This window comes from Rhinatrema bivittatum, chromosome 9, assembly GCF_901001135.1.
Source record: "Rhinatrema bivittatum chromosome 9, aRhiBiv1.1, whole genome shotgun sequence".
Taxonomy (NCBI): domain Eukaryota; kingdom Metazoa; phylum Chordata; class Amphibia; order Gymnophiona; family Rhinatrematidae; genus Rhinatrema; species Rhinatrema bivittatum.
In genome coordinates, this window is record NC_042623.1 from 242,516,904 (window position 1) to 242,544,059 (window position 27,156).

At 43.8% G+C, this 27,156-nt stretch overlaps 1 protein-coding gene across 2 annotated transcripts in view; it reads right to left on the minus strand.

Annotated features, from left to right (window-relative positions):
• Positions 1 to 24,964, minus strand: part of PIK3CA (phosphatidylinositol-4,5-bisphosphate 3-kinase catalytic subunit alpha) — a 191,038-nt gene extending 166,074 nt beyond the window's left edge. Inside the window, exons 1-2 of one of the 2 annotated variants that reach the window (XR_003858598.1) lie at positions 24,344 to 24,963; positions 15,274 to 15,713 (exon numbers count right to left, since the gene is read on the minus strand). Coding sequence is in view for 1 of the 2 variants with exons in the window: in XM_029615553.1 (XP_029471413.1) it covers positions 15,274 to 15,625 (352 nt within the window). In the remaining variant the exon portion in view is untranslated. Of the gene's footprint in view, positions 1 to 15,273; positions 15,714 to 24,343 lie in introns of both variants that reach the window. The other variant, XM_029615553.1, reaches the window with a different exon arrangement.
• Positions 24,965 to 27,156: the final 2,192 nt, after the last annotated feature.

A 27,156-nucleotide genomic window follows, 5' to 3' on the forward strand; every position in this document is an offset into this window, starting at 1 on the left:
TCTAACAAGTTTGCTCTCAATCTTAACTCTATATCTGGCCCAAAACGATAATATGCTCTCCCTCAGAAAATGCAAGAAAGATTGATTTATCTTTTTGAAAAAAAGATGAAGGGGTTCTTTTTCTAGAGGCTTTTGGTCACTACATTTTATTCACTGGAAGAAGTCTATAGATTTAAATTGATAGGAGAATGTAAAGGGATAGATCATTAGCAGATTATATAGGTCTGATCCTTCAGGTCTTTTAATTCTCATTTTAAATGTTGTTTGTATGATGCTTGTGATGTTTGTTTAGTCATTTGTATTTGTTTGGTTTTCTCATATGTTACTTTATGCTTTATTTTTGTAATCCGCTGTGGGAAAGAATTTTATTGGATCAGCAGAATATAAATGATGGCTAAATAAACAGATATTCAGCACTGTTCATGAACCATGTGAAAAATGTGTTAAAAAAATGTTCAATTATTTTTCACCAGCAAACTGCATCTTGCTACTTGCTCCTACCTTCAGATACGAACTGTCATACACTTTTTAAAATATATTTATTGTGCTAGTCAGTAATTTTAGATGACTGTAAGAAAATCAAGTACATAAAGTTTTTTTGATAAATAGCAGACAGATGCAAAACATTTTTGGTGAAATGACAACAGCTCCCTGTCTATGCCTGACCCTAGCACACTCATCCTATCCCACTCAACCGGAAGAAATTCTTTCCCTCCTCCCAGACTCAACAGAGCATTCATTCCCTTGTTCTCCTCCTGTCCATTCATATTCGGGAGTTCCTCTATCTCGCTTTGCTCCCGCGGCCCTAGGACTTGCTGTGCCTGCTTTTGCCCTCCCTTCCTATGGGCCCACAGCCCCAAATTGTCTCTGTGTACAGCTCAGTGACATGGAGTGCATACATGAGTTTGCGCACCCCACCAGTCACTGAGCTACTTTGTATAAATGCTCATGTCTGTGCGTAGCTGACAGTATGCACCTCTGCTCCTCAGTGAAAGTGAAGGTGCATGCACGCATACCCCTACTCTCAGACAGAAAGTATAAATAAGCAAATTACCTAAGATTTTTGAGAATTTTGACTGCAGACTAGATAAACAACATTGTTTAGGTATCCAAAGACAGGTGAATAGTCTAGACAAGTGGTTCTCAACCTTTCATGATTACTATATCTTTTAAGGAGCCTGAGATGTCTCATGTACCCCTGGTTCACAAAAGTTAAACATTTTTTGCAAATACTATACTTGTGTTTTCTCTGCCTTTCATCATAGGGAATTTTCCCCCTCAGTCTCTATGTTTAAATATTTTTATTGAGAAATTTCAAAGAAATAGGTACATAACACAAAGCTGTTCCATGGAAATAAGATCAGAAACATTGAACACTTTCCAATGTCTGTATACGATACATGTACCATAGCCCTTCCCAACCAAACAGATCCCCAGACTACCAACCCCCACCCCCATTATTGACAAAGGTGTTACCCAGACAAAGAAAAGAGTTAGTGATCATTAAACATTACACTTCGAGCTCTTGGAGACAAAGATTGCAAGTAAAGTTCTCAAACGGGGAGAAATATGCTTACTTGATCAATGTACTTTTCATTCAGACACAGAACATGTATTTGATTCCGTCAATGCGTAAGAGTAGGGGAGACATCCCCCACCCAATGTTGCAGTATAATTTTCTTTGCTAATAACAGAACTTTTCGGATCCACAATCTAATGTAACTTTTATCCAATGCCACTCCCTGCATATTATCAAAAAGCATATCAGCCTGGAAGGGAAGGAGTATATCAATAATCTGAAAAATACAGCTCTGTACCATCTTCCAGAAGCCTTGTATTCGAGGACAACTCCAAAAGTCCAAGGTTCCAATCGAGTCGGAAAATTTATGACATAATTCTGAACTTGTAATGACATAAAAGATGCTTTATGCTGGGACCAAAAATAGCGCATTAAAAACTTATATTGCATCTCTCTCAAATCCATGTTATAAGAAATTAACTTTATCCTTTTAAAACACAGTGCAAATTGTTGGGTAGTGAGCTCCAGCATCAATTCCGCCTCCATTTGGCAAACGTAGAATCTAAATCAACGCTAGGCTTTTGATCCAACAATTGGCGATAAAAATATGAAATGGAGTGGCATGTAGAGCCCTCTCTCTCAAACATATCTGACAAGAGGGCTCGATTATGAGCCCCCCAGTCTGAGATCTTCAGAGAACAAACTAATTTCTAGCCTGTAAAAAAGCAAAGTAATGCTTGCTCTCCAAATCATATTCCAACTTCATGTCTGGAAAAGATTGTAGGCCATACTCCTCAGACAAGAATTGTGAAATCACTTTCAACCCTTTAGCTGCCCAATTAGAAAAAATCCCATAGGAAGTGCCTGGAAGAAATTCTGTGTAGCAATCAAAGGTTAAAATTGGGAAATATTACTCCAATGAGGAACAAAGATACCTCCAAGAAAGTAATAAAAGGAGTAATGAGGGGACTATCCCTCATTACTAAAGAGAGAGACCTCAATAAATTTTATTAATATTTTATTTTATTAATTTCACAAAGTATTCATACATCATACTTTATCAGGAAAAGAAAGTACAGAAAAAGAATTTAATTTCAATTTAAACAATTGATAAAGGTAAATCACATTTCTATACTTTACAGTGAGGAAATATAGGAAATAAAGAGGGCCCAGAAAATAAAGGGAGTTTCTATGAGTAAGAAAAACTAATAAGTATAACAGGCTTAACGGTTGTGGTGGATTAACATTTTCATGATAGTCATTGGTGACCTTGCCCAGGTAAGTAAGATATTTAAATTCCTGGCATTAAGAAAGGACTTCAACTGCTCTACCGCAGTGAAAACAAAGCTTTCATTTTTACCTTGTATCAAACACCTACACAGGTATCTTAAAACAAAGGTGTAACCTAAATCTAAAACCTGTGATCTCAAATTTATAAACTCCCTGGCAAAGTCTGGGAAAATCTTTACAGCTTGTCCAAGAAAGCTTGCTGCCGAGTTTTGAAAATACCTTCTCATCACATTGCTAACATCCTTTTCTGTCACAAAGGACACTATAAGAACATAAGAAAATGCCATACTGGGTCAGACCAAGGGTCCATCAAGCCCAGCATCCTGTTTCCAACAGTGGCCAATCCAGGCCACAAGAACCTGGCAAGTACCCAAAAACCAAGTCCATTCCATGTAACCATTGCTAATGGCAGTGGCTATTCTCTAAGTGAACTTAATAGCAGGTAATGGACTTCTCCTCCAAGAACTTATCCAATCCCTTTTTAAACACAGCTATACTAACTGCACGAACCACATCCTCTGGCAACAAATTCCAGAGTTTAATTGTGCGTTGAGTAAAAAAGAACTTTCTCTGATTAGTTTTAAATGTGCCCCATGCTAACTTCATGGAGTGCCCCCCTAGTCTTTCTACTATCCAAAAGAGTAAATAACCGATTCACATCTACCCGTTCTAGACCTCTCATGATTTTAAACACCTCTATCATATCCCCCCTCAGTCGTCTCTTCTCCAAGCTGAAAAGTCCTAACCTCTTTAGTCTTTCCTCATAGGGGAGTTGTTCCATTCCCCTTATTTTGGTAGCCCTTCTCTGTACCTTCTCCATCGCAATTATATCTTTTTTGAGATGCGGCAACCAGAATTGTACACAGTATTCAAGGTGCGGTCTCACCATGGAGCGATACAGAGGCATTATGACATTTTCCGTTTTATTCATCATTCCTTTTCTAATAATTCCCAACATTCTGTTTGCTTTTTTGACTGCCGCAGCACACTGCACCGACGATTTCAATGTGTTATCCACTATGACACCTAGATCTCTTTCTTGGGTTGTAGCACCTAATATGGAACCCAACATTGTGTAATTATAGCATGGGTTATTTTTCCCTATATGCGTCACCTTGCACTTATCCACATTAAATTTCATCTGCCATCTGGATGCCCAATTTTCCAGTCTCACAAGGTCTTCCTGCAATTTATCACAATCTGCCAGTGTTCAATGATCCAAAATCTCTACAGTAGAGCTTTCCAAGAACTGTGTCAGATTTTCAAGAGCTTCCAATTGATTTCCTTCTATTTTCCTTATAGATTTTGTTAGAAAATAGGCCTTATTTATTTCAGGTTCTCAACGAGAAACCTTTTTAATAAGCTTTGGATATCTTCTCCCAAAGCACGTGGAAAATTTATAAATCTTAAGTTCAGATGTCTGGTATAATTCTCCAATGACTCCAGTCTCTTTGACTGTATCCCATAATCTTTTATTAATTTAACATTCACCATCTGAACTTGTGCTGTTTCTTGTTCCATATCAGTCACTCTATTATCAAGAACTTTAATCTGGCTTCCCATATTAAGATTTAGGGACTACAGCTCTGTTTCAACCTTCAAATATTTATTTTCACAGTCCTTGCCTAGCCTACCAAGGCTAGCCACAAGGTCCCATAATGTGTCCAGGGTAACTATAGCCAGTTTAGGGGGTAATTGAAAAAAAAACTCACCCCCTTCCCGGCCAAACGATAACCCTGGGGCCTCCACTGCTTGTACTTCCAGGATCCTTCTTCCCTCCTCTACCAGTTCGACTGGAGACAAAAAAGGCTCAGGTTCTTCCATCAGCCTCATCGCTGCTGTTTCCAGCAGACTAAAGGAGAGTCGCGGTAGCAGTTCAGGTTCTCCATCTCGGTGTCCCCCTCCTGTCGGGTGGGTGATGTCATCACTCTGCAATGCTTCCAGGAAGTTCACCCGCGTCGCAGGCAACAGTGGAGATCGGCAATCCAGGGGACTAAGGGTGGTTTCCCCATGCAATGTTGGAGCTCCCTCTCCAAACATTGCTGCAGGGTCGACGTCTCCTGTTTTTTTCCACCATCGAGGTCACGAAGGAGGTTATCCGCTTCTGGTCATCCGGCAGAGCGAATTCAGGGGAGTAAACTCGCACCTTGCCTTTCCTTTTTGCAGGGATCTTAATCAAGGTAACAACGTCCAGAGAGCGGCTTTCCTTGCGGCCGTTCACGCCGCCATCTTGGGCCCCCCCTCTGTTTAAGATTCTGACAGGTCAAGTAACAAGGGGCAGTTTGAAGCATGTATAGCCATTTCGGTAAGATAATCATGTGAAGGAGTTATCCTACCCACCAACGATAAGGGAAACTCTTTCCACTTTTTCAAACTATCCATAGAAGAAAAAACCCCTCTGAAAATTGATGAGTACCTGAGCCTGAAAACCAACATGGAGAAAGGCAACTGACCCAGAATCCTCTGCTCTCTTAGCATATGTGACCTCAAAGAGACTTGCTGCGCCTGACCTGCAAGAATTCTCAGGACACCTGGACAGCAGTGGAAGCTGGCTCCATACTGTGATGCCTAATTATAGGGTCACACAAAGCAGAAGCCAACGGAGGGAACTTCAGGCTATACTGTCACAAGAGGCACTCTCTCTCAGGGGTTTCTATAAACACAGCCACAGATGTGTTAATTGCCCTGACCAGCAAGATTCTAACAGAACAAAGGACTATCTAAAGAGTGATGGTAAATGGGCCCCACCTTGGAGAAATACTCAGGGGTAGCTAGGAATGATCTTATCATGCTGTTGACATGGCAACCTATGTAAATTATTCTCTAGGCAGTCATGCAACTCTAGAATCTTCTACAATATTGTATGTTATCTATAGAAGAAGGATCACTTCCTGTATACGATGAGATGCTGGTAGTCAGTTTGTCAGAGACATGGCATTAGCATCTCCCAAGAATACTTATATTAATAAATAAAAAATTATGCTTTCTACTAAATCTAAGTGTTCTTGTATCCCTGGACATAAGCGTCAATAAAAAATGGTGTGGCGCTTAACAAAATTCACTGATGTTGTGGGTCTGTAGACAATGTAATACCTAAATAAGTGAAAGTATCTTGCACCCAGCGCATAGGAAAGATCCCTGACCAAGAGGTATAAACCTCATCAGTGGTAGGTAATGCCTCACACATCTAAATTCAGCTTAAATTCTGGTAATCACCCATAATCACTTATCTTAGTCAAAAGGGCAGAAACAGACTGCTGTGGTTTAGAGATATGCAGAAAAACAGTCAACAAAAACCAAAAGCTTGAACACTTCTGACCCTTGATTGTTGAAAGATATCCCCTGAATATCCCCATTTTCGCGAATATGCTGAAGTGTTCTAAAGAGAGAATAAACAAGGGAGAGAGCAGGCAACCTTGTTGAGTTCCCCGTCCCAAAGAGAATTCCTGGGAAATATACCCATTAACCACTACAGAGGCTCGTGGGGCCAGATATAATGCTCTCACCACTTGCACAAAATAGCCTGAGAACCCAAAGACTTCCATCACTCGCCTCATAAAGTCCCATTCCAACCTATCGAATGCCTTCTTTGCATCTAAACTAACTAGCAAAGAAGGGATCCGACATTGCTTACTACTCAATGACACAATAATCTTGCAGATATTCACTACTGTATAACGACCCTTCACAAAACCCACCTGGTCTTTTGCTATTAAATGTGGCATGATGATAGCCAGATGGTTAGCCATAATTTTCGCCAACAACTTAATATCAAAATTTATCAAGGAAATGGGCTGATAAGACAATGGAAGCAAAGGATCCCGTCCCGTCTTGGGGATAACTGTAATAAGAGCAGTATTGGGCATAAGTAAGGAACATTGTAAACTATGAGCTTGGTAAACATTTGTTCCAAAGGGTCACCAATTTGGAGACCAACAATTTACAATACTCTTCAGGAAGGCCATCAAGCCCTGGAGCCTTTAATAACTTAAATCGCTGTATCTCCTGGGCTTGAATCGGTCTGTTGAGTCGACCTAGTTGGTCATCTGAAACTTGAAGCAGACGCAGTGAATGGAGATAATGAGCAATATCACTCAAAGATCCTGGCTGTGCTGTATAGAGCTTCAAATAATAGTCCTGAAAAACCTTTGCAATGTCCTCCTTAGCACTGACCAACTTGCCCTTGGCACCTCTCATTAAGGTTATATGTATTTAGCTCCCATCCATCTTCTAGTGATATTTGCCAAAAGTCTACCCACCTTGTTACCATTTGGAAAAACCGTCCCCGGTAATATGCCAACCCCTTGATTGCCCTATGATGAAGCAAGGTATTGAAACATAGAAACATAGAAATGACGGCAGAAGACGACCAATCGGCCCATCCAGTCTGCCCAGCAAGCTTCACACTTTTTTTCTCATACTTATCTGTTTCTCTTAGCTCTTAGTAACCTTAGGTTCTATTTCCCTTTCACCCCCACCATTAATGTAGAGAGTAGTGATGGAGCTGCATCCAAGTGAAATATCAAGCTTGATTAGTTGGGTAAGCGGCAGCATAGCTCTCTGCCGTTGAAGCAGAGAGTAAGATATGCTGGATATGCGTGATATGCTGGATATGCGTGAAGTATTAGTTTTTCTTCTCCCCTGCCGTTGAAGCAGAGAGCTATGCTGGATATGCATTGAAAGTGAATTATGCCTTGAAGGTCACATTAACTATCAACAAATATTGAATAAGCCTAATAATTGGTAATTGAATAAGCCTAATAATTGGTAATACCTATATAGCCCATGAACCCACCCCTGTTTTTTTGTTTTGTTTTTTTTAAATTTGGAGATGGCAGCCCTCCATCCTTCCGCTCCGTGAAGGTGGAACACCAACCACTGGCATCCCGCTCCGTGAATGCCTCTGTGGCTACTGCCACTCTGTGCAGTGTTTTGCTGCCTCCTCTTTATACGCGTCCTCTAGACCTGATGGATCCACAGTGTTTATCCCACGCCCCTTTGAAGTCCTTCACAGTTTTGGAAAGCTACCTGCATTTCAAAAAACGTTCTCAGAGTACGTGGATTTGGGCATTGATCATATTGTTCCTTAGCTCGGTACAGCTGTTTTTCCAGAGCTAATATCTCCGATGATATAGCCCTATGCTGAGCTATCCCATAGGAAATAATATGGCCCCTCACCACCACCTTGGCAGCCTCCCAAAATAGTAGTAGGTCATCCTGATGGGCACGGCTAAGAAATTCATATTCCTCCCATTTCTTATTCAAATATTCCAAGAAAGGTGGATCCCTATATAAATATTTAGGAAAACGCCAAGGGGATCCGAAAACAATGGACGAAAGCCCTCCAAATCAAACCAAATAGGCGCATGGTCTGAGATGATCAGGGGACCAACGTGAGAGTCTAAAATCTTAGAAAATGTGCCCTTGTCAGTGAGAAGATAATCAATTCGAGATTGTGTGCCATGGGTATATTCCCTAAGGATGAAGAGATTTCCAATTATCCACCAAGTCCAAAGTATCACACAGGTATGCAACCCCTTTAGTCAATCTACCAGTTGAAATAACAGATGGCGTAGAACGGTCTAAGAGGCCATGTAGCACACAATTAAGGTCCCCGCCAACCACCATTGGGGATAGGCCCACAAGAAGATAAAAGCCGCACTAACTTAACAAAAAAACGCGTGGTCATAGTTATTACCAGTACCATCTCCACGTCACTCGAGAGGTTGCCTTTTCAGATGCGGGGCCTACTCTCTGAAACTCATTCCCTATTGAAATTAGGCAATCTGAGTCCACCAAGAGTTTCAGAAAGTTAATCAAAACCTAATCTTCTTAATCTTGCTTATTTTTAGGGGATTTTTTTTTTTTTTTTTTTTTACTGGGAGCACTGAGAGGAGAGGATCACCTTGCTGGTGGCTGAAAGGAATCAGTAAGTTTTTGCTTGGGAAATTTTCTTTGGGAATATTATTTGGTGTGTTTGTGCTTTTAATAGTCAGTAAGGCAGCGAATAAACTGAAGTTAGACTATTTAAATAGTCAGTAAGGCAGCTAGTAAGCAGCAGTAGTTAGCATGTTTATTTTTAATAGTCTGTAAGGCAGCAGAAGTTAGAGTGTTTGTATTTAAAAAAAAGTAGCTGGCGCATTAGTTGATTGAGCAATATGCATTAAATCTATTCTTTTTTGAATATTATCTGATGTCGCCCTACCCGGCAAAAAGCCTGCTTGATCAGCATGGATAAGAGTCCCTATATAACCACTCAATCGAAACGCTAAAATTTTGGCCAGGATTTTTAAATCAACATTTATGAGTGAGATAGGTCGGTATGAGGCACAGCTAGTAGGGTTTTTTCCCGGTTTAGGAATAAGTGTAATCCCTGCCATATTCCCGTGTGGTAGGAGGGTTGCCCCTTCCTTCAATTTATTAAACATGGCTACCAATGGTCCCTGTAATAGGTCTCTGAATGTTTTGTAAAAAAAAAGGCGTGAACGCATCTAAGCCTGGTGACTTCCTGGATTTTAAACTCTTGTAAAAGCTTTGCTTTCTTGGCCCTTTTCTGATTTTTATGATAGGAGGCTATACTAATAAAAATGGCCTCGAAGGACCGCCTTCAAACCTTCCCATTGTGCAATAGGGGATACCTCTTCGTCCCCATTAAGGAGAAGATAGGTTTCAATTACTTCAGTGATACGATCAAAATATTTTGGCTCATGCAGTAATGAATCATTAAGCCTCAAATTTCTTTCCAGTCTCTGCTGGCGTCAGGTTCACCGTCCAACTAACTGGGGCATGGTCTGACAAGGTGAAAGGCTCAATATCTAACCCTGGATGTAGCTCCCACAAGTTATAAGGAAATAATCAATTCTGGTATATGAGTTGTGGGCATGTGAATAAAAGGAATAATTTCGACTGTGGGGAAAAGACAGCCTCCAAATGTCCACCACATTGCTAGTCTTCATAAAATGTTTCATGGCCTTGCGCGCTCTCTGTGGCCCTGAAGTACTCTGAGCAGAAGTATCCAGGGATGAGGGGAGGGCAATATTAAAATCTCCTGCCACAATTATGTGTTGTCCAGGGACGTTTTTGGTCTGGTGTAGTACTTCTGCTAAAGTCTCCCTTTGCTGAGTGGGTCTGCAATAAACATTCACTAACACCAGTTCCCAATTATGAATTATAACTTTAAGGAGGAAAAAACGGCCCTGAGGGTCTGCATATGACTGAGAAACTTGTACCAATAATCCATGTGCAAAAAGGATTCCCACTCCAATATATCTCCTTTGATTGGTGGCCAGAGCATAATATTGAAGTGGATATCGCTTTGAGACCATAACCCTTTCATGACAGCGGCAAAGGTGGGTTTCCTGGAGGAACACTACCGCTGCAGAAAGTCTTGTGAGCTCCTTAAACAATAGCTGCCGTTTAAACGGAGAGTTTAACCCTTTAACATTAAATGTAATGCATAGCACCTCCCCCATTATCATATTTAACACCCAAGCCCAGCATAGTCCAAATGCGAAATTCTAAGGCACACCGTATCTCTAAACATTGCCTCTGAGGCTCAATCCCACCACTGGATCGTCCCATTATTGTGAGTCTCCTGGAACCCCTAGATATGGCCACCAATAGTATGGACCGTATAGTCACGCTTGTCCCCCCTCCCTTCCACCCCACCCCCCACCTCTTGTACCCTTTTCCAACTCCCCTCCCCCCATTCCTTCCTTCACCCCACCCCCCTCCCCTCGGATCCAATCACCCACCATATCGGTGATCCCCTAACCACGGAGGATAGCCCTCCTCCCTCCCCCACAGCCTAACTTGACCCATTCCACTGCTGAAAATGAATTGTGGTAAGTTTATAGGCCCCCTAGTAAGTTAACTGTGAACATTTGAAGACTTAGCAAACAGTCAATACCAATAAAAAGTCAACAATTCAGAAATCAAAACCGCTTGAAAATAGAACAGCCATTAATATTGCTTCCTGGGGCAGATCCCCAGCCTTTCAGGATTCCACATCAAGGATTAATGAAGCAGTCCTGAGTCCCCTGGACGTGTCAATCGATGCCTTGCTCTCTGCCGTCAATGTGAAGAGAAGCATGTCGAAACTCCACCCTCTGTCATTCGGGCGCTGTTCTCTTCACGATGGCGCTCCCCGCGTGGTTCGGGGCTGACTCTCCGAATTTCGGGTAAGGCGGCGGCCACCTTTACCCACGTGTTGCCATTGCGGCTGGCTGGTAGCAGTAATTTTCTGTTGTATTTTGTCTGGAAAAGTCATCTTGATACCAGCCACTTGTAGGAGGGGTACGGCTTCAGCCATTGATTTCACCAGAGATGTAACTCCTTTCAAAAGTAAAAGTAAGGCCCCAAGGAAAAACCCATCGATATCGTATACCTTCACTCAGAAGGGCCGCAGTCAGGGGTTGCACTTCCCTGCGTCGTCTGAGTGTGGCTGGGGCTAGATCGTTATATATTTGTAGTTCGTGCCCCTCCCAGCTGAAGGGTGACACTCGACGTGCATTGCGCATAATGTCTTCTTTAATTAAATAGCTGTGACGACAGATGATAAGGTCTTTAGGAGCATTACGGGGGGCTGCCCCTAATCCACGATGCGCCCGTTCTATAACCACCCCTGTGCATCTCGGCTTCTCCCCCACTTCAGGGGCTGAGGACAGAAGGGCGGCGCATATTTTCCTAGATACATCCATAGCATTTGAATACTCTAGGCTGCTCCGGTAAGCCCCTGATCCTGATGTTAGATCGTCTGGACCTGTTCTCTAAGTCCTCCAATTTTAATTGGATATCCTCATGCTGGTTCTGTATTTCTTGGATGCGTGTGGTAAGCGCTGCCATCTTCAAAACCTGTCCTTCAACTATCCCTTCAGTGTCCTCCACCCTGCTACACAAGTCGCGCATGTCCTGCCGGATGGCTTCCAAGTTGGTGTGTACATCTTCTCGGAGTGATCGGATATCAGATTTAATTTCTGCGAACCAGTTATAAAAGTCTTGCTTAGTAAGGGAGTCCACTGCTACACCATTACTCGTCGCACTCAATATACCCAGGTCTGATTGGGTCTCCTTATTTGATCCTAAGGGTTCTTTACCCAGGGCTGCATACCTGGATCCATCAGCATTATAGGAATAGCAAGCGAGGTCCACCGGTTTTTTTTTTGCTAGCCATAGCCTCTAAGGATCTCTGCTTCTTATACTGTAGTGCTGGGAGCAGCAGAATGAGATGCTAGACCAAAAAAAAAAACAAAAAAACAAAAAACTTATAATGGCTGCTGTAGGAGGGAGAGATATAGGGCTAATGTCCATGCTGGTTGATGACATCACATTCCTTTCAATCTCTACTTATGCGCTAAGATTTCCTATGAAAGTGTGCAGTTACAACTGATATTATACTGCTAAAAGGTTGCCGCGTGAAGGGTGCTGCTATCTATATTATAGGACTTGAAGATCGGTGTTGGTACACTGCTGTCCGCAGGGTGCTGCTTATAGTTTGCTGCAATGGATTTCAATGTGGGTTTAGCAGCTGATATGGAGCTGTGTAATTCGTGCTCCTTAAATTACGCTGCAGGGATAGGCTGCTGTTATTTAGCTGCCGTAGTAAGTAAGGTGCGGGGATTAATTGCTGCGCGTAATGAAGGACAAACCCCAGCTGCAACGACAGCTATCACGCTGTTAGTTCACAAAGACCAGCTCAGTCCTGGAAAAATTACCCGCTATAATAAAGTAAGCAGTCAATCGGTGGATTGTCCCCTGCACAAGAGCTGTTCTCCTTTAATATTAGATAATGGCAAAATGGTTGTAAATATGAAGTTTGTGCTACTAAAATGGCAGTCCTGCAGCGAGCTGATTTATACTGTCACCCGTCCTTGGCGTCGTTTCAGCTCCACATTCTGCACCGCTGTCTATAGCAGGCCTGCAAACCGCTGTTCCTGATCAATCTGACCCTATGTCCCGATTTGCAAAGGGAGAGTAGAAACACACTTTTGTTTAAAATCAAGCTGGAAAATAGGGCTGAAAAGTTATCCCTGCAGCTCCGATGGCGATTGGTAAGAGGAGGAAGCAGGAATTTCCGGCACTAGCAGCCTGCTCAGTCCACCGCGTTCAGCTCTTCAGAGTTTCTATTTTAAAGTTCCCCAATTTTGATCATTTTTTTAGTTTAAAAAAAAAAAATGGATTAAAGCAATAGGCAGCTGCCCCGGCTGACCTGCGTCGGGAGCTGAAGCTGAGATATCATGGCAAAGATGGCGGGCGGGAAGACATAAAAGTAGGAGCCACACTTAATGCCAAAACTCCCGACCTGCCGTGAACGTCTGCTGCTGTGCCCTGCGATTTTTGTCCGTGTTGCTTGCTCCAACCGGGGTTATTGTTCAGATTGAAAGTTCGGCGAATTTCCGCGGCACACTTGTATTTTAAGTATCTGCAAAGCAGGAACCCTAATCACAAGCAGCTGTTCCCTCACGCGGCAAACAGCGCCCCCCTCTGGGCATATTTTGACACTTAGCTGCAGCACCAGGCGTGTAGGAGTTCACCACCTGCAACTCTATTCTGGCAAGATTGGCTGGGGCAGAGGACTGCACCTGAAGAAAAAAAAAAAAAAGACTGCAATCCTTGAAAAAAATTCCACCCAAGAAAAGGTAGATTGATCCATACCAAAACCGGTAGCTCACTGAACTACCTTCTCCCACTAATGAACCAGTTAGGGGAGTTCTAAAGTCAGGTGCCCTTTCTGACACGTCTTTACCCAAACCCACATCAGGCTGAGAAGAACCGAACTTAGTAAAATCAGAAGGCAATTCCTCCTGAGCTTCCAAGCAGCACTGACACAAGCTAGAAGGGACACCAGGCTGAGATGACCAAATATGACAAGCAGCACAGAGGGCACAGCGGTTGCTTTGCTATAGGCCCCACAGTATGTTCTAACAGGCGACTGAAAAGTGTGCATCCAGCTATATTCGTGCTGCAAAAAATAGGGACACAACCCTGTGCCTCGATGAGCACCCAAAGTCTGAGTGCTCACAAGGCCGCTCAGACTGTGCGTATAGGTAAACGCACCTGCCTCAAACAGATGCCACCACCAACTGGACGCCCAAGCAGGTGCCCAACTAAGCATCCAGAAACCGGGCGCACAACTGGATACACAGCCAGATGCAATCGTACAAAGCAATGGTCCTGAAGAGGGCAGCCTAATACAGAGGAAAACACGCGAAAACAAAGCCGCAGCCTACCATGAGGAGAACAGTGATAAGCCTGACAGCGGGACCTAGCCAAAAAGACTGCTCAACCCACCAGGCCGCCCACGTCCCCTAAACTCCACCAGAGGTGGGTACAAACATTGGCACACCGAGCACAGAAACCGGAGGAATCCCTATACAAAAACCTCCTTTGCTCTCTCTCTTTTTTTTTTTTTTTTTGCTTTACCTAAGCTCAGCGCGCCCTGGCTGAGTAATCAGTTTCTGGCTGCAGGGGGAGAGGGCATATACCATCACCACCATGCATGGCTTCCTGCACCCGCTTGCCTTTTACAACTAAGTATATGCTGGCTGAAAACCATCTACAGGACCAAGGCACTCATCTGAGGGAGAATCTAATATACATCACCTCGGGAATTCTCAACTGAGGGAGGAACCATATGTTACCACCACAGGAGAGCAGGGCGAATGAATTTTCTCTCTTCTTTTTCTCCTCTAAAAACATTAAGCAATGCACGTCCACCATCTGCTGGAGACGAAGAATACTGGGGAGGGGGGGCTGACGTCACTGCATGAGTACATATACCGTGAGGTCAGCTTTGCTGTCTGTCTCCATCTGCTGGTAGAGATGCATTACCCACTTGTTCTGGATCCACCCATCTAAAACACTGAGAAAGAAAATGAATATTCCTTATGCTGAACTTCAGTCAACTGAAATAAGCTGATAAAACTTATGTGAATCAACTGAAATGAACAATTCAAATATCAATCTAACCTTAGAAATTAACAAAACTATGCAAGCTTATTTCTGTCAGAGTATACAGCTACTGAACAAAATCAAGATATGCCCTATATAAAATAAAATTTAACAAACTGCTACTAAAACCTTCAACATACTACATGAATATTAAGATAGAAAGTGTTTTGTTTACTTAAGTCTTCCACAATGAACACTCAACAAAATTAGATATACCGGTAATTACAAATTAAAAGTATGAAAATTTAGAAAAATATATCAAGATCAATTCACTTGATTTTTTTTTCAATTCACCCTTGCACACAGGGGTTCAACTCCTCCTTCCTTCACTGGAATGTATTTAAATACTGCCCCACGCTCTGAAGAATTCAGGTTTAACATACCAGTTTCTGCAGACATCCATCCATCTAAAAATACACGTGTTACATTCGACTATTATCCATGGCATGAAACATGAAAAGCAGATTAAGTCACATCAGCTGTTTTAACTCAGTTAATCATCAAGCACGCCTTACCTATCTCTCGATTGAGAATTTTCTCTTCTCTGTTACCCACCGGCTCAATGACTTTTAGAAAAGGCTGGAAAAGCCGAAGGTCACAAAGTCGTCTTGTTTCATCAAAAAATTCTTCTCGTTCCGCCTCCTGTGTGACGCTTACAAAAATATAAGAGGATTCATCCTGCAGGAGATGGTGAAGAGGGTACTTCCGGGCTTCTTTAAAGAGTTCATGTTTAATAGTCACTAAGGTCGCCTCACGGAGGCATTCTAAAATCACCATCATGCCATTAGGGAGTAAACATTCTACCAGTATTCTCGGGGGCATCAAGTGGATGCCCCAAAGTTCCCCTGAAGATGGCCGCGGCGGCATGATTGCTTATTTTCGTTTTGGAGGTGGTAATCTTATAAATCAAGGAAACTGCTTCAATCAGCTAAGCAGGAAATCTTAAATAGGTGACCTACAAATGAAAAACACAACAAAAATTTAGAAAATATGTAAGGAAAAGCTGAAACATCATGCAAAGAACTAGTATAGTACCAATTAATAATCTGTTCAATAATGCAATAACAAGCAGGTACTGTATGCATCCCAGGTATCTTACTGCAATTAATCACATTATTTAATCAACTTAGAACTATGTGCATTATAGACAACAAATGCAGTAACACGAGGTCTAGTACAGGTGTAATAATGAGGCATAAAAAAGGGGTCTTCAGATTAATTACTAAATCTATAATTAAGAAAAAATCACCAACTATATGACCACACTACCTGCTCTATCAGTTCAAAATGTTTCTTAAAGGAAAACCAGAGCCCGATATTCAATAGCACCATGTGCCTAACTTTAAGAGTTAGGCACACTTAGCACCAAAATTTAGGAGCCTTAAACCACAATGTGGTCACCTTAAAAGGGAGCATGTCAGGGGTGGGACAAATTTAAGCGCTCTGCACTAATTTTAGGTGCAGGTGTCTGAACTTAATCACCTCAATACCTCTCCCAAGTTTAGGAACCTTAATTAGAAGACTGATTTAAGGCTCTTATGTTTAGCAATTTAAGGGGCCTTAAATCAGGTGCCAAGCCCTCTTGGAATATCAGGCTCTTAGAAGACTTTCACCTTGTAGCCACATACATTGAAATGGATCCATATTGCTAAGCGTCTGTCCAGTGAAAGCAAAGGCCCTGCATCCAAAAAGTAATTTTGTGCACTGCAAAGGTGTTCTAAGACAATAAAAATGAAGGCACTGATGTCCCGTCCCCCCCAAAAGAAGACACATTCATGTTAGGAACAGGATGGCCACTGTTTACTCACATCATCCCTCTTTCACAATTGAACAGATTTAGTTCAAGATATCTATATTTATTTATTTCACATTTCTTATACACCACACACTCAGATAACAGATCTGACTGGAGTGGTGAATACCAAACGTACATAAAACTTAAACGAAACAATAATCCCATCTAAAACAATTAAACATCAGCCTTATCTTTTGTTACATACACAGACTTGCTCGGTCTTATTCAGAGTCCTTGGTCTCTCTCCACTCCTGCCTAGCCAGTGCATTGTTCCATGCACTCAAACCACTTTTTCCCATCTCAATCTTTTTTCCTCATTATGCCACATTTATGTGCCAGCCTCTCTCTGAAATACAGGTGTGCATGGGAAATGTTTGTAAGTAAAGACTCAACCAAAATTTTCTTTCACCATCAATGCTTCCTTTAACTGTTTGTGGGCTGTATGCGCAAAAAAAGTTCTCATGTGCAATATAGTGTACAAAGTTGTGCACGGTATTCTTCGAAGAACTATTCCATTTTTCTTTTCTTCTGCTTTCTCTGTTTTCCTGTGTGTTCGCCACCTAGCTTGTCTCTCTTCTCCTCTAACCTCATGGGAGAGGCTGTTACTACTCCTTCTCCCAATCTTCTGAATATTCTACTAATTTGGCCTGCAATCTGTTATGGATAACTGTCATTAAATCTGCCTTGGAGAAAGATGCCACATAAATATGCTGCCACCAATATGCTGCTAATAGTAGGTAAGGGGCTTCAAGTGCTTGGACATTTATTACCACCAGCTCAGGAAAACTTCTCTGGCAAGTGTTATATATATGAAAAATTCCAAAACATGAGTTACACTGACACCATGTTTTCTTCACTATTCATATATCCCTTATAAATACCTTACAAAGAACAAACAACTATAAAAAGTAGGCCCAAAGAACCGAAAACACTTGGCAACCAGACTCGGCTTCTGGCCACAAACTGAGAACCACTTCATAAAACCACCTCAAGTGGGCAGGAGGAGGATGAAGAAGAAATCAAGTGACTGGGACACTGGACATTTTCTCAATGCCAGTTAATTATAAGCATTCTTTTTAAAATGAGGACAAATAAAACAGTCTGCCATCTTTAATATATTAAGGTTTCTTCTATTTATTTATTTATTTATTTTATTTAACACTTTTTTTATACCGACCTTCATAGTAATAACCATATCAGATTGGTTTACATTTAACAAGGGTATAACTGTAGAGTAACTAAAGAAAATTAAACAAAAGAAATGAATAAGGCAAAGTTACATTCAACAAGGATGAGGAACTTGGAAGCTTATGTAGCTGGAAGGAAGTAAGAGGTGGAAGGAAGTAAAGGTGGTAATAATTAAGAAATACAATAGAGGATACGGGTTAAAGCTTAAAGTGCTTTAACCTAGAGGTGCCACTTGAGACGCTACCACCAAAATTTATCCGAAACCTTCTCCAATATATTCACACAGATTCTACCCATAAATAGGAAGCTTTCCAGGATCGCTTTCAGTTTCACTTTTTGTAATACTGCAATCCAAGAAGCATGTTTATCCGTCTCTGCTTTAACAATCCCACATATTTCTAGTCACCATCAGGCAGAGAAAGCTAGAGCCTCGGCTAAACAAGGTTTCTTTCTGCTCACATATAACTGTATTGTATTTTCAAACCAAAAGGTAGACAATATATGGCAGCCCTTCTCAACTGGTCTCACAGCAACGTCCGAAGCTGTGTTGCGGTTGCTCAATGTGCTCCCCCACTGCCTCCTTCATTGGGGGTGGGAGAAATGTCCCTCTCAAACTACCCCCCCCCCCCACAAATAAATGGCTTGCCTCCCCCTCCCCCCATTCTTGACCATGCTGCTGGCCCTGCCCCCAATTCCCCCCTCTGTAGGCTGGCCCTAGCGAGCCTGGTACTTCTAACTGGCTCCACCTGCCGCCGTCATCACCTCTCTCCCCCATGCAGTTCACAGATCAACTGTTTTAACTGCATGGAGATCTGGAGATCTATAGAGCACCATATAATTGAAACTACCGACTCTTTCTATGAACAACATAGGAGGTAAAAACAACAGTGGCAGATGAAGCAAATGAGAAGTGCCAGGTGATAAAAAAAGAGCAGGTGAAGAAGAGAGAAAAGCCCTGGGAGGCAGAAATAACAGCTTTGAAGCTACTAGAATGGGGGGTGGGGGTGAAAATTCACAGATTGGGTCAGAAATTCTGGAATTTAGTCACAAATTGAAACAGCAAGGACTCAAGAACTGGGTGGTGGGATAGCAGGGATATATTAAATGGGTGGTAAGTTATGAGTGGGTGAGATAGGGCAGAAGGGCTACATGAAGAGATAGTGTGAAGGACCTGGAGGGCAGGGTAGACTGTCTATGAAGAGCATATGAGAGATGGAAATGGGAATAGGAAGTTAGGAAGGGGATAAGAGAGACAGGAACGGAGCTGGGGATGGAAAAGAGATGAAAAGGGAATGAGTACAAAAGATGGAAATGGGGGCAACTAGGGAGCTGTTGAAAGAGAGAGAGTTGAGGAGGGTTGAGAAAGTGATTGATGGGGACCTAGCTGGGGGGGGAGGGGGAAAGAGTCTGGATGAGGACCAGGTTAAGGAGGTACAGTGTTTTCCATAGATAGGATGAGTTAGCCATGCCGTCTGAGAGCGCCCCTGGCAGCTCAAGACGGGAACTTCTCCTAGCCTTCCCGCACATGCAATCAACGATCTCTTCTTAGTTGGTCTCAAAGCACAGAAAATAGAGCGCAGAATAGTAAGGTAGAGGAAGAAGAAGACTGTCCAGGGAGGAGGGAGGGAACCCATGGCTAATTCATCCTACTATCTACAGAAAACACCGTTACGATAAGCAAACTTGCTTTTTTCCCCGGCAGATAAGCAGGCTGAATTAGCCATGCTGTCTGGGAGTCCCCAGCTCAAGGATTTGGAGCACAGCTAGATGTGTAGCGTATATAATCGAAGCATTTATGCTTTTAGGACTACGTTCAAGTCCCAAGGAATGGCAGGTCGTAAAGTAGGAGGCCTGAGCCATAGAGCGGCCCTCATAAAGTGAGATATCAGCAGATGCGTGGAGATGGAGATGCCTTGAATAGACGAATGGTACATCGCGATGGCACTGAGGGGACCTCTAATGGATGAGATCGCTAGTCCAGATCTGAAGAGTAAATGTAGGTATTTGAGTAACTGTTCTGGTGAAGAACAGAAGGGGGTCAAGGGACACCGCTATGCACTAGCGGCAGTATCGTAGCACTTAGCAGCATAATTTTTCCTGACAGTATATAAAACTCGATAAATAAATAAATGGAGGAGAGCCCAAGGTTACCATTTTGAATTTTTCTCTCTGCGAGAATTTGTTTATGGCGCGGAGGTCCAGTATCGAGTGTATGCCACCTGATTTTTTTGGTATTAGAAAATACCGGGAGAGGGGCACTGGCTCTACTGCTCGTGAATTGAGGAGGGAAGAGACCTCCTCATCGAGCAAGGGAGAGTGGTCGGACATCCTCCACCTCAGCCGAGGTGGAGAGTCCGCTGGAACAGTCAGGAAATTTAGGTGGTAACCATGAGTGACTACTGCGGGTACCCATTGGTCTGTGGTGACTGAGTGCCAAGCACTGTTGAAGTGGCAGAGTCTACCGCCGACCGGTATGGATGGAAAAGGAGGATGGCTTACACTCTAGAAAGGAGTCAAAATCCTGATGCTGGTCCAGGCTGAGGAGCTGGCTGAGACTTTTGAGGCCGAGACTGCCTGGATTGACCTTTTTAGTAAGGTCTGGAAGGTCGTCCTCTAGAAGCTGGAGAATAAAAAACTTTCTTGGCTTGTAGGTAGGCCGCTTCGAGTCACGCCTGATAGTTCTCTTAGGGACGGAAGGGAACTCAGACGGCACAGAGGAAAGCTGGCGCAGTGTCTCATAATGGTCTTTCAACTGCGCTACGATCTCTCGGACCTTTTCCCCGAAGAGATTAATCTCCCACACAGGGTAGATCTGCTAGCCTGTCTTGGACTTCTGGCCTTAAGTCTGAAGATTTTAGCCAGGCCCATCTTCTTGCATTGATCCCCACTGCAGATACTCTGGAGGCTGTGTCGAAGATATTATACGCAGCGCAGACTTCGTGCTTTCCAGCATCCAGACCTTTTTGAGCTAGAGCATGAAGTTGAGTCTGGAGTTGCTCTGGTAAAGAGTCCGAGAAATCCTGGATCCTTATGTCATGTATAACTGGTAAGAGGCAATGTGGGATATGAGCATTGATCCATGGAAGACTCGCCTGCCAAAAGCATCCAGGGATTTCTGATCCTTCCCTGAAGGTATGGAGGAATGGGGTTTTGAACGTTGTGCCGTCTTCTGGGCCAATTCAACAACCACGGAGTGATGATCCAACTGAGGCTTCTGGAACTCATGAGCTGACTGCACCAGATAGGTGGCATCTGTTCTGCGGTTGACAGGTGGAATGGAACCAGGGTGTTCCCAGTTCCTTTTCAAGAGATCAAGCAGGATTTCATGAATAGGAATAGACATGATTTCCTTGGGAGCACCAAGAAACTGGAGTACTTCCAGCATCTTGTGCCTAGCGTCCTTTTCTGTCTGAAGTTGGAAAGGAATGATTTCAGACATATCCTTGATGCAATTAATGAAAGACAGATGTTCTGGTGGAGAGCGTTGTTTTTCATGTGAAGGAGAGGGCTCTGATGGTAGATCATCTGTGTCCTGGGAAGAATCATCTATCCAGGGATCATAAGGTTGATCTCCAGCACTTAGTGGGTCTCCAGAAGGGAGAAAAGGTGCTAATCCTGAAGGCCCTGGCCTAGGCATCGATGGAGGCATCGACGGTAGCACCGAAGGGACAGGTGATATCGATGATCAAGTCAGTGGTAAGATCCCAGACGGTGGAATGGGTATCAGTGACTCCTCATCATCCGACGATAATGGAATCTGAGTAGAAGGCTCCACTGACGGTGGGGAATGCCTCGGTGATCCGGTCTCAGAAGAGGATGGGGCCTTTTCTGGTCGGGGCTTCTTTGTCAGTAGCTCTGTTGACGCCGATACCAAGGACTTTCCTGGATCGGCGGACTGAGCCTTCCGATGATGGTGTCGCCACTTTTCACGATGATCCCCTCGGTCCTTTTCTTGCGGAGGCAAAGAGGGAATCGACATCTTTGGGATCGTCGACACCGGTCAGGCAGCAGCAGTGTCCCGGTGCTGGCGAGAGGTCGATGGTACTGGCTCAGACGAAGTTATCGATGGAGTCGGGGTTTTTGCCTGAAAGAGAAACTCCATTTTCCCTAAACGAGCCTTGCGACCTTTGGGTGTCATTTGGGCACATTTGGTGCAAATTAAGACATCGTGGTTGGACCCCAAACACATTACACAGATCCAGTGCAGGTCAGTGAGCAACATTGTTAGAGCACAGTCGGGGTACAGACGAAAAGCCAACGCCATGACTCCGACAAAAATTTAGCTGCGGTACGGTTGATGGCCAGTAGGCCCCGAAGGGAAAACTCGACAAGAATCGACCGCAACAAGGGTAAAAGCTTACCTTTCGACCGCAGCGCATGGATATAGATAGGGGGACCCCTACGGGGTAAAAATTTTGAAAGTTTTTTTGAAGAAGTTCTGAGAGGAAAATTCCATTCAGGAATCTCAAGAGCTCCTTGACCCGCGTGGTTACTGCTGCGCAGAAAATAGAAGACTGAAGGGGGACCCCCTGCTGGATGCAGGGTTGGTGCCATGCTGGGCATGCCCAGTAGGTGCCAAAGTTCTAGAAACTTTGACAAAAGTGTTCCGTGATTGGGCTCCATCCTGATGATGTCACCCATATGTGAGGGCTACCATCCTGCTTGTCCTGTGAGAAAAGACAAAATATGAAGAAGCAGATGTACTAAAGTACGAACTTCACCATAATTCTGTAAATAGCATACATTTTTCTGCTTGCACTTCCATGCAAAGAAGCCCAGTAGAAAAATAGTACACATAGGGGCAGATTTTAAATACTTGCGCGAGCATGTACTTTTGTTTACGTAGCAGGCGCGAACAAAAGTATGCTGGATTTTATAAGAGACGCGCGTAGCCGCGCGTCTCTTATAAAATCCGGGATCAGCGCGCGCAAGGGGGTGCACATTTGTGCAACCTGCGCACGCCGAGCCCAGCGCGCGCTGCCTGTTCCCCCCGAGGCCGCTCCGATTTCGGAGCAGCCTCAGAGGGAACTTTCCTTCGCCCTCCCCCCACCTTCCCCTCCCTAACCCACCCCCCCGGCCCTATCTAAACCCCCCCCTTACCTTTGTCGGCAAAATTACGCCTGCTGAAAGCAGGCATAACTTTGAACGTCTCGGCCGGCTGCCCCGCTCCGTGCTCCGGTCCTGGGGGCTGTTCCGGAGGCAGAGGCCCCGCCCCCGGAACGCAACCACGCCCACATCGCCGCCCCCAAAACGTCGTGCCCCACCCCTTAAACGCCGCGTCATCCCGCCACACCCCCCGCCACGCCCCCGACAGGAAGCCCCGGGACTTACGCGCGTCCCGGGGCTCTGTGCGCGCCGGCGGCCTATGCAAAATAGGCGCGCCGGCGCGCGAGGGCCCTGCGCGCGTAAATCCGGAAGGACTTACGCGCGCAGGGGTTTTAAAGTCCGCCCCATAGTGTTTCTACAAAGTTTTTTTGAGAAGTTATTGTGACATTGCATATGCAAAATTAATTTTGTGTTTTACTATATAATAGGAAGCTGCCTTGCATAATTTCGCATCATGACTCATTAACTTAATTTAAATACAATTTGGCACACACTAAATTTTGCAACATAAAAGGTGAAACAGCACACACTATTACAAACAATGCAAAGCAAATACCTACATTTTATAAATTAAAAGAAGAAAGATCATGTTATTGCAAATAACATGCATTATTAGCCCTTTTAGCAAGACCTGTGCACAATTATGGAGGTTAGTACACTGACCTCAAAGAAAACCTCCAAAATATTTGAAGCCCATAAGAATAAAAAATAAATAAATAAATCAACCCTCTATCCTTAAATATAATTCAGGTACAAAAAAAAATAAAGAAAAAAGCGTGGCATGCAGAACATTTTCTCTTATTAGTCCCCACTACAGATAAGGAAAAAGGTGCATGGGCGACATATAAAATAAACCAGGTTTCTCTTCCTGTCTCAGAGTCCCTCATAAAAGAAGACACTGCTACACACATTTATTGCTAACAATATTCTTCTGACCATCTTTTTTCAGAGCCTGTTTCAAAATACAAACTAAAGTCACAGAGTCACATTAACACGAGTACATAGCCCGTTTGGATAAAGGGAAACAAATCTACTCAAAATGCAATGTATTTTAATAGTACACAAAGTGCACTATACACCAATGGGAAAAAAATGTAAATAATGACTAAATAGAGGTGAAAGTAGAAAAAGCATGCGAACTGTTAGAAGTAATACTGGGGAAAAAAATACAGTTACATAGCTGCAGAAACAACTCCTAGACCATGAATGATATTGTACTGTATTCTACCTTAATGTCTGTTAAGGCAAAAGATCAGTATTGGGAAATAAGCCAATTATATTAAGTGTCTAACAGAAAGGATTATTTTCTTTAAGAAAACCCAAAAACAAAAAAAAGAGACAGCATTGCACAGAAAGTTTTCTCTGAACGAATCATCACAAATACATAGATGAGAAATAAGTCATTTCTGGGGGGGGGGGGGGGGGGAGAGTGGAATGACAATCTAATAAAGAAAATATTTCTGTACTGATGATGCAGAATAAAACGTAATACATGCCTTTAACTGGTTGTAAATGTGCACGCCGGCAAAGCTTCTTCTTGTTGACAGTCTTCATTCAGTGTCGCGGAGCTTTTTCATTATCATCATTCTTCATGTGCTGCTCTTCCCCGCACCCTCAAGTAACCAAGGCCGATCACCAGCAGTGACAACAAACAATTCGCCTCCCAGAACGAAGCCCGCCCGCCCGAATGGCACTGCCACCCCCGGATTGTCTCAGCCTAAACCGCGAAGACTTCGTCCATCTTCCCTGCGGTGCCGCCTCCTCCTCCGTCTGCCCTGAAACCTTCCCCCTCCAATTATACCGCGCAGCGAAACGGGGACTGCAGGGAAGCAGCAGCTTCCGAGCCTGCGACAGGCACACTGCCCCCCCAGAAGGAGCAGCAACGGTGGGGGGGGGTCACCGGTCGCCGCCCCGGCTTCTTCCCCACATCCGGGGCAGCTCCTCTCTGCCGCACCGAGGACGAGTCAGGCGGGAGTGAGTCAGTCCCCCGGCCCTGAGATGGCTCCGAGGCGGAACATCCAACGCTGCTGAAGCGGTTTCGTTTTGAGGGCTTTTTTTTTTTTTTTTCCCAGTTGTTTGTTTGCTTTTTTTTTTTTTTTTCTTCACCTGGCCACTCCGTTTCCGATCCCGCTTCCTGCATCCGGCGGCAAATCGCGCGACAGCCCCCGCCCCCCCGAGTAACGCAGCCTGAAATCGCGCGAGAGTCGCTGTTCCGGAAACCCTCAGCTCGCGATCTGGACGGCGCTTGTAGCCATTTGCGGAAGGGAAAGAGGTCGCTCCCATAGCAACGCTTGTACGGCTGCGAGTTTGTTGTTGTCTGGGGCAGATGCGATTGTTCTCTTTGCTTTAAAATCGGCCAATTATTTATAACTTTCTCCTACAACATTTCTAGCGGAAGATTAGGCTAACGTTCTCTTTTTCCCAAGAAGCTGTTACACGACGCAAAAAACCTCATTGTATTTTATTTTACAAATTGTGTGGCACTTAGCCACAAAATAATAACTTCCAAGTAGGTTTACAACTGTTTTAACTTTTAAAACTAGGCAGTTTTTATTAACAGATTAAATACATTCCATAGATTGAACTGAATATGATGCAGGCTATTGTTCAAATCCGGAAATGAATAAAAGGGGCTTGAAGATGATTGTTTTAACGTGGATGTCACCTTCGAGGTGATTGCTTTAAGTGGTAAAGTAAAATGCTGTTTTTACTTCCACGTTTATATAGTTTAAGCGATATGCCCCAAGACCACAATTTCTTATTTAAGTGTATCCAACTAAATGCAAGAGTATTCAATGTAAAGACAAAGTTAATGTAGAAGCCACTACGAAGGAGACAATTTATTTCAAAAATGTAAACAAAGAATCTTGAGGGGAGATCATTCAGGCTATAACCAGCCATGATGGGCCGACCTAAAAAAAGATGATGGGGCATCCGTTTTTATTGGAGTAGTTTACAGGCCTCCAAATCATATGGAAGAGCTTGACAGATCTGCTTGAAGACATCCAAAAGATGGGAAAGAAGGGAGAAGTGATTGTTGGATATTTTAATCTGCCAGATGTAGACTGGAGAATTGCTTCAGCGGAATCTAACAATAGTAGAGAGATAGTGGATACCCTGCAAGGGGCTCTGTTCAAACAAATGGTAACGGAACCCACGAGGGAGGGAGCTATACTCTATTTAGTGCTCACCAATGGAGATAATGTCTCTAATGTCCTGATGGGTGCCCACCTCAGCACCAGTGATCATCAAACAGTATGGCGAAGTTACTTGCTCCACAGTTCCCATCCGACTTCGCACCGGATCCATGCACATGGAGACCATCTCTTTTCTGGTACTGGACAAGGCCGTCCACCCGATGGTTTTTGCGCTACCCTGGTTGAAACTTCACACTCTGCAATTCGACTAGAGCACCTTACAACTATCCCAATGGGGAAACTCCTGTCATGTCACCCATGCCTTGCCTAACTACCACAGCATCTTTCCCGGGTCTCCCACTGCAGTACTCCGCTTACACCGATGTATTTTCAAAGAAGGCTGCGGACACCTTCCACCTCATCATTCATTTGATCGTGTGATAAATTTGCTACGAACTCAGAGCCTCCTCGTGGAAGGGTGTACCCACTTTCGCTAACAGAGACTAAAGCTATGTCAGACTACATACAAGATATTTTGGCAAAAGGCTTCATTCGGCCTTCCAAGTCTCCCGCTGGAGCGGGATTCTTTTTCGTGGGGAAAAGGGACACTTCCCTCCGGCCGTGAATAGATTACTGCGGCATAAACGAAATTACCCAGAAGGACCGATGCCCCCTTGCCACTAATCTCTGAACTGTTTGACAGGCTCCAGGGGGCCAAAATATTCTCCAAATTGGATCTGAGGGGGGCTTACAATTTGGTCCAGATACGACACCCGTGACGGCCATTTCGAATACCTGGTAATGCCCTTCAGCCTTTGTAACGCTCCAGCGGTGTTCCAGAATATGATGAATGAGGTATTCAGAGATATGCTCTACCAGTGCATCGTAGTCTATCTGGATGACATCCTGGTATTCTCACGAGACCTCCAGAATCATCGCCGAGACATCTGCAACGTTTTTCAGCGCCTAAGGGACAATCGCTTGTATGCCAAGCTGGAGAAATGTTCCTTCAAACAAGAGACTCTTCCTTTTCTCGGTTACGTGGTCTCGAGTCAGGGCTTCCAGATGGATCCCCAAAAGACCAAGAGCATCCAGGATTGGCCCCCAACCAATGGGCCTCAAGGCACTCCGTAGATTCCTGGGATTTACTAACTACTACAGGTCGCTCATTC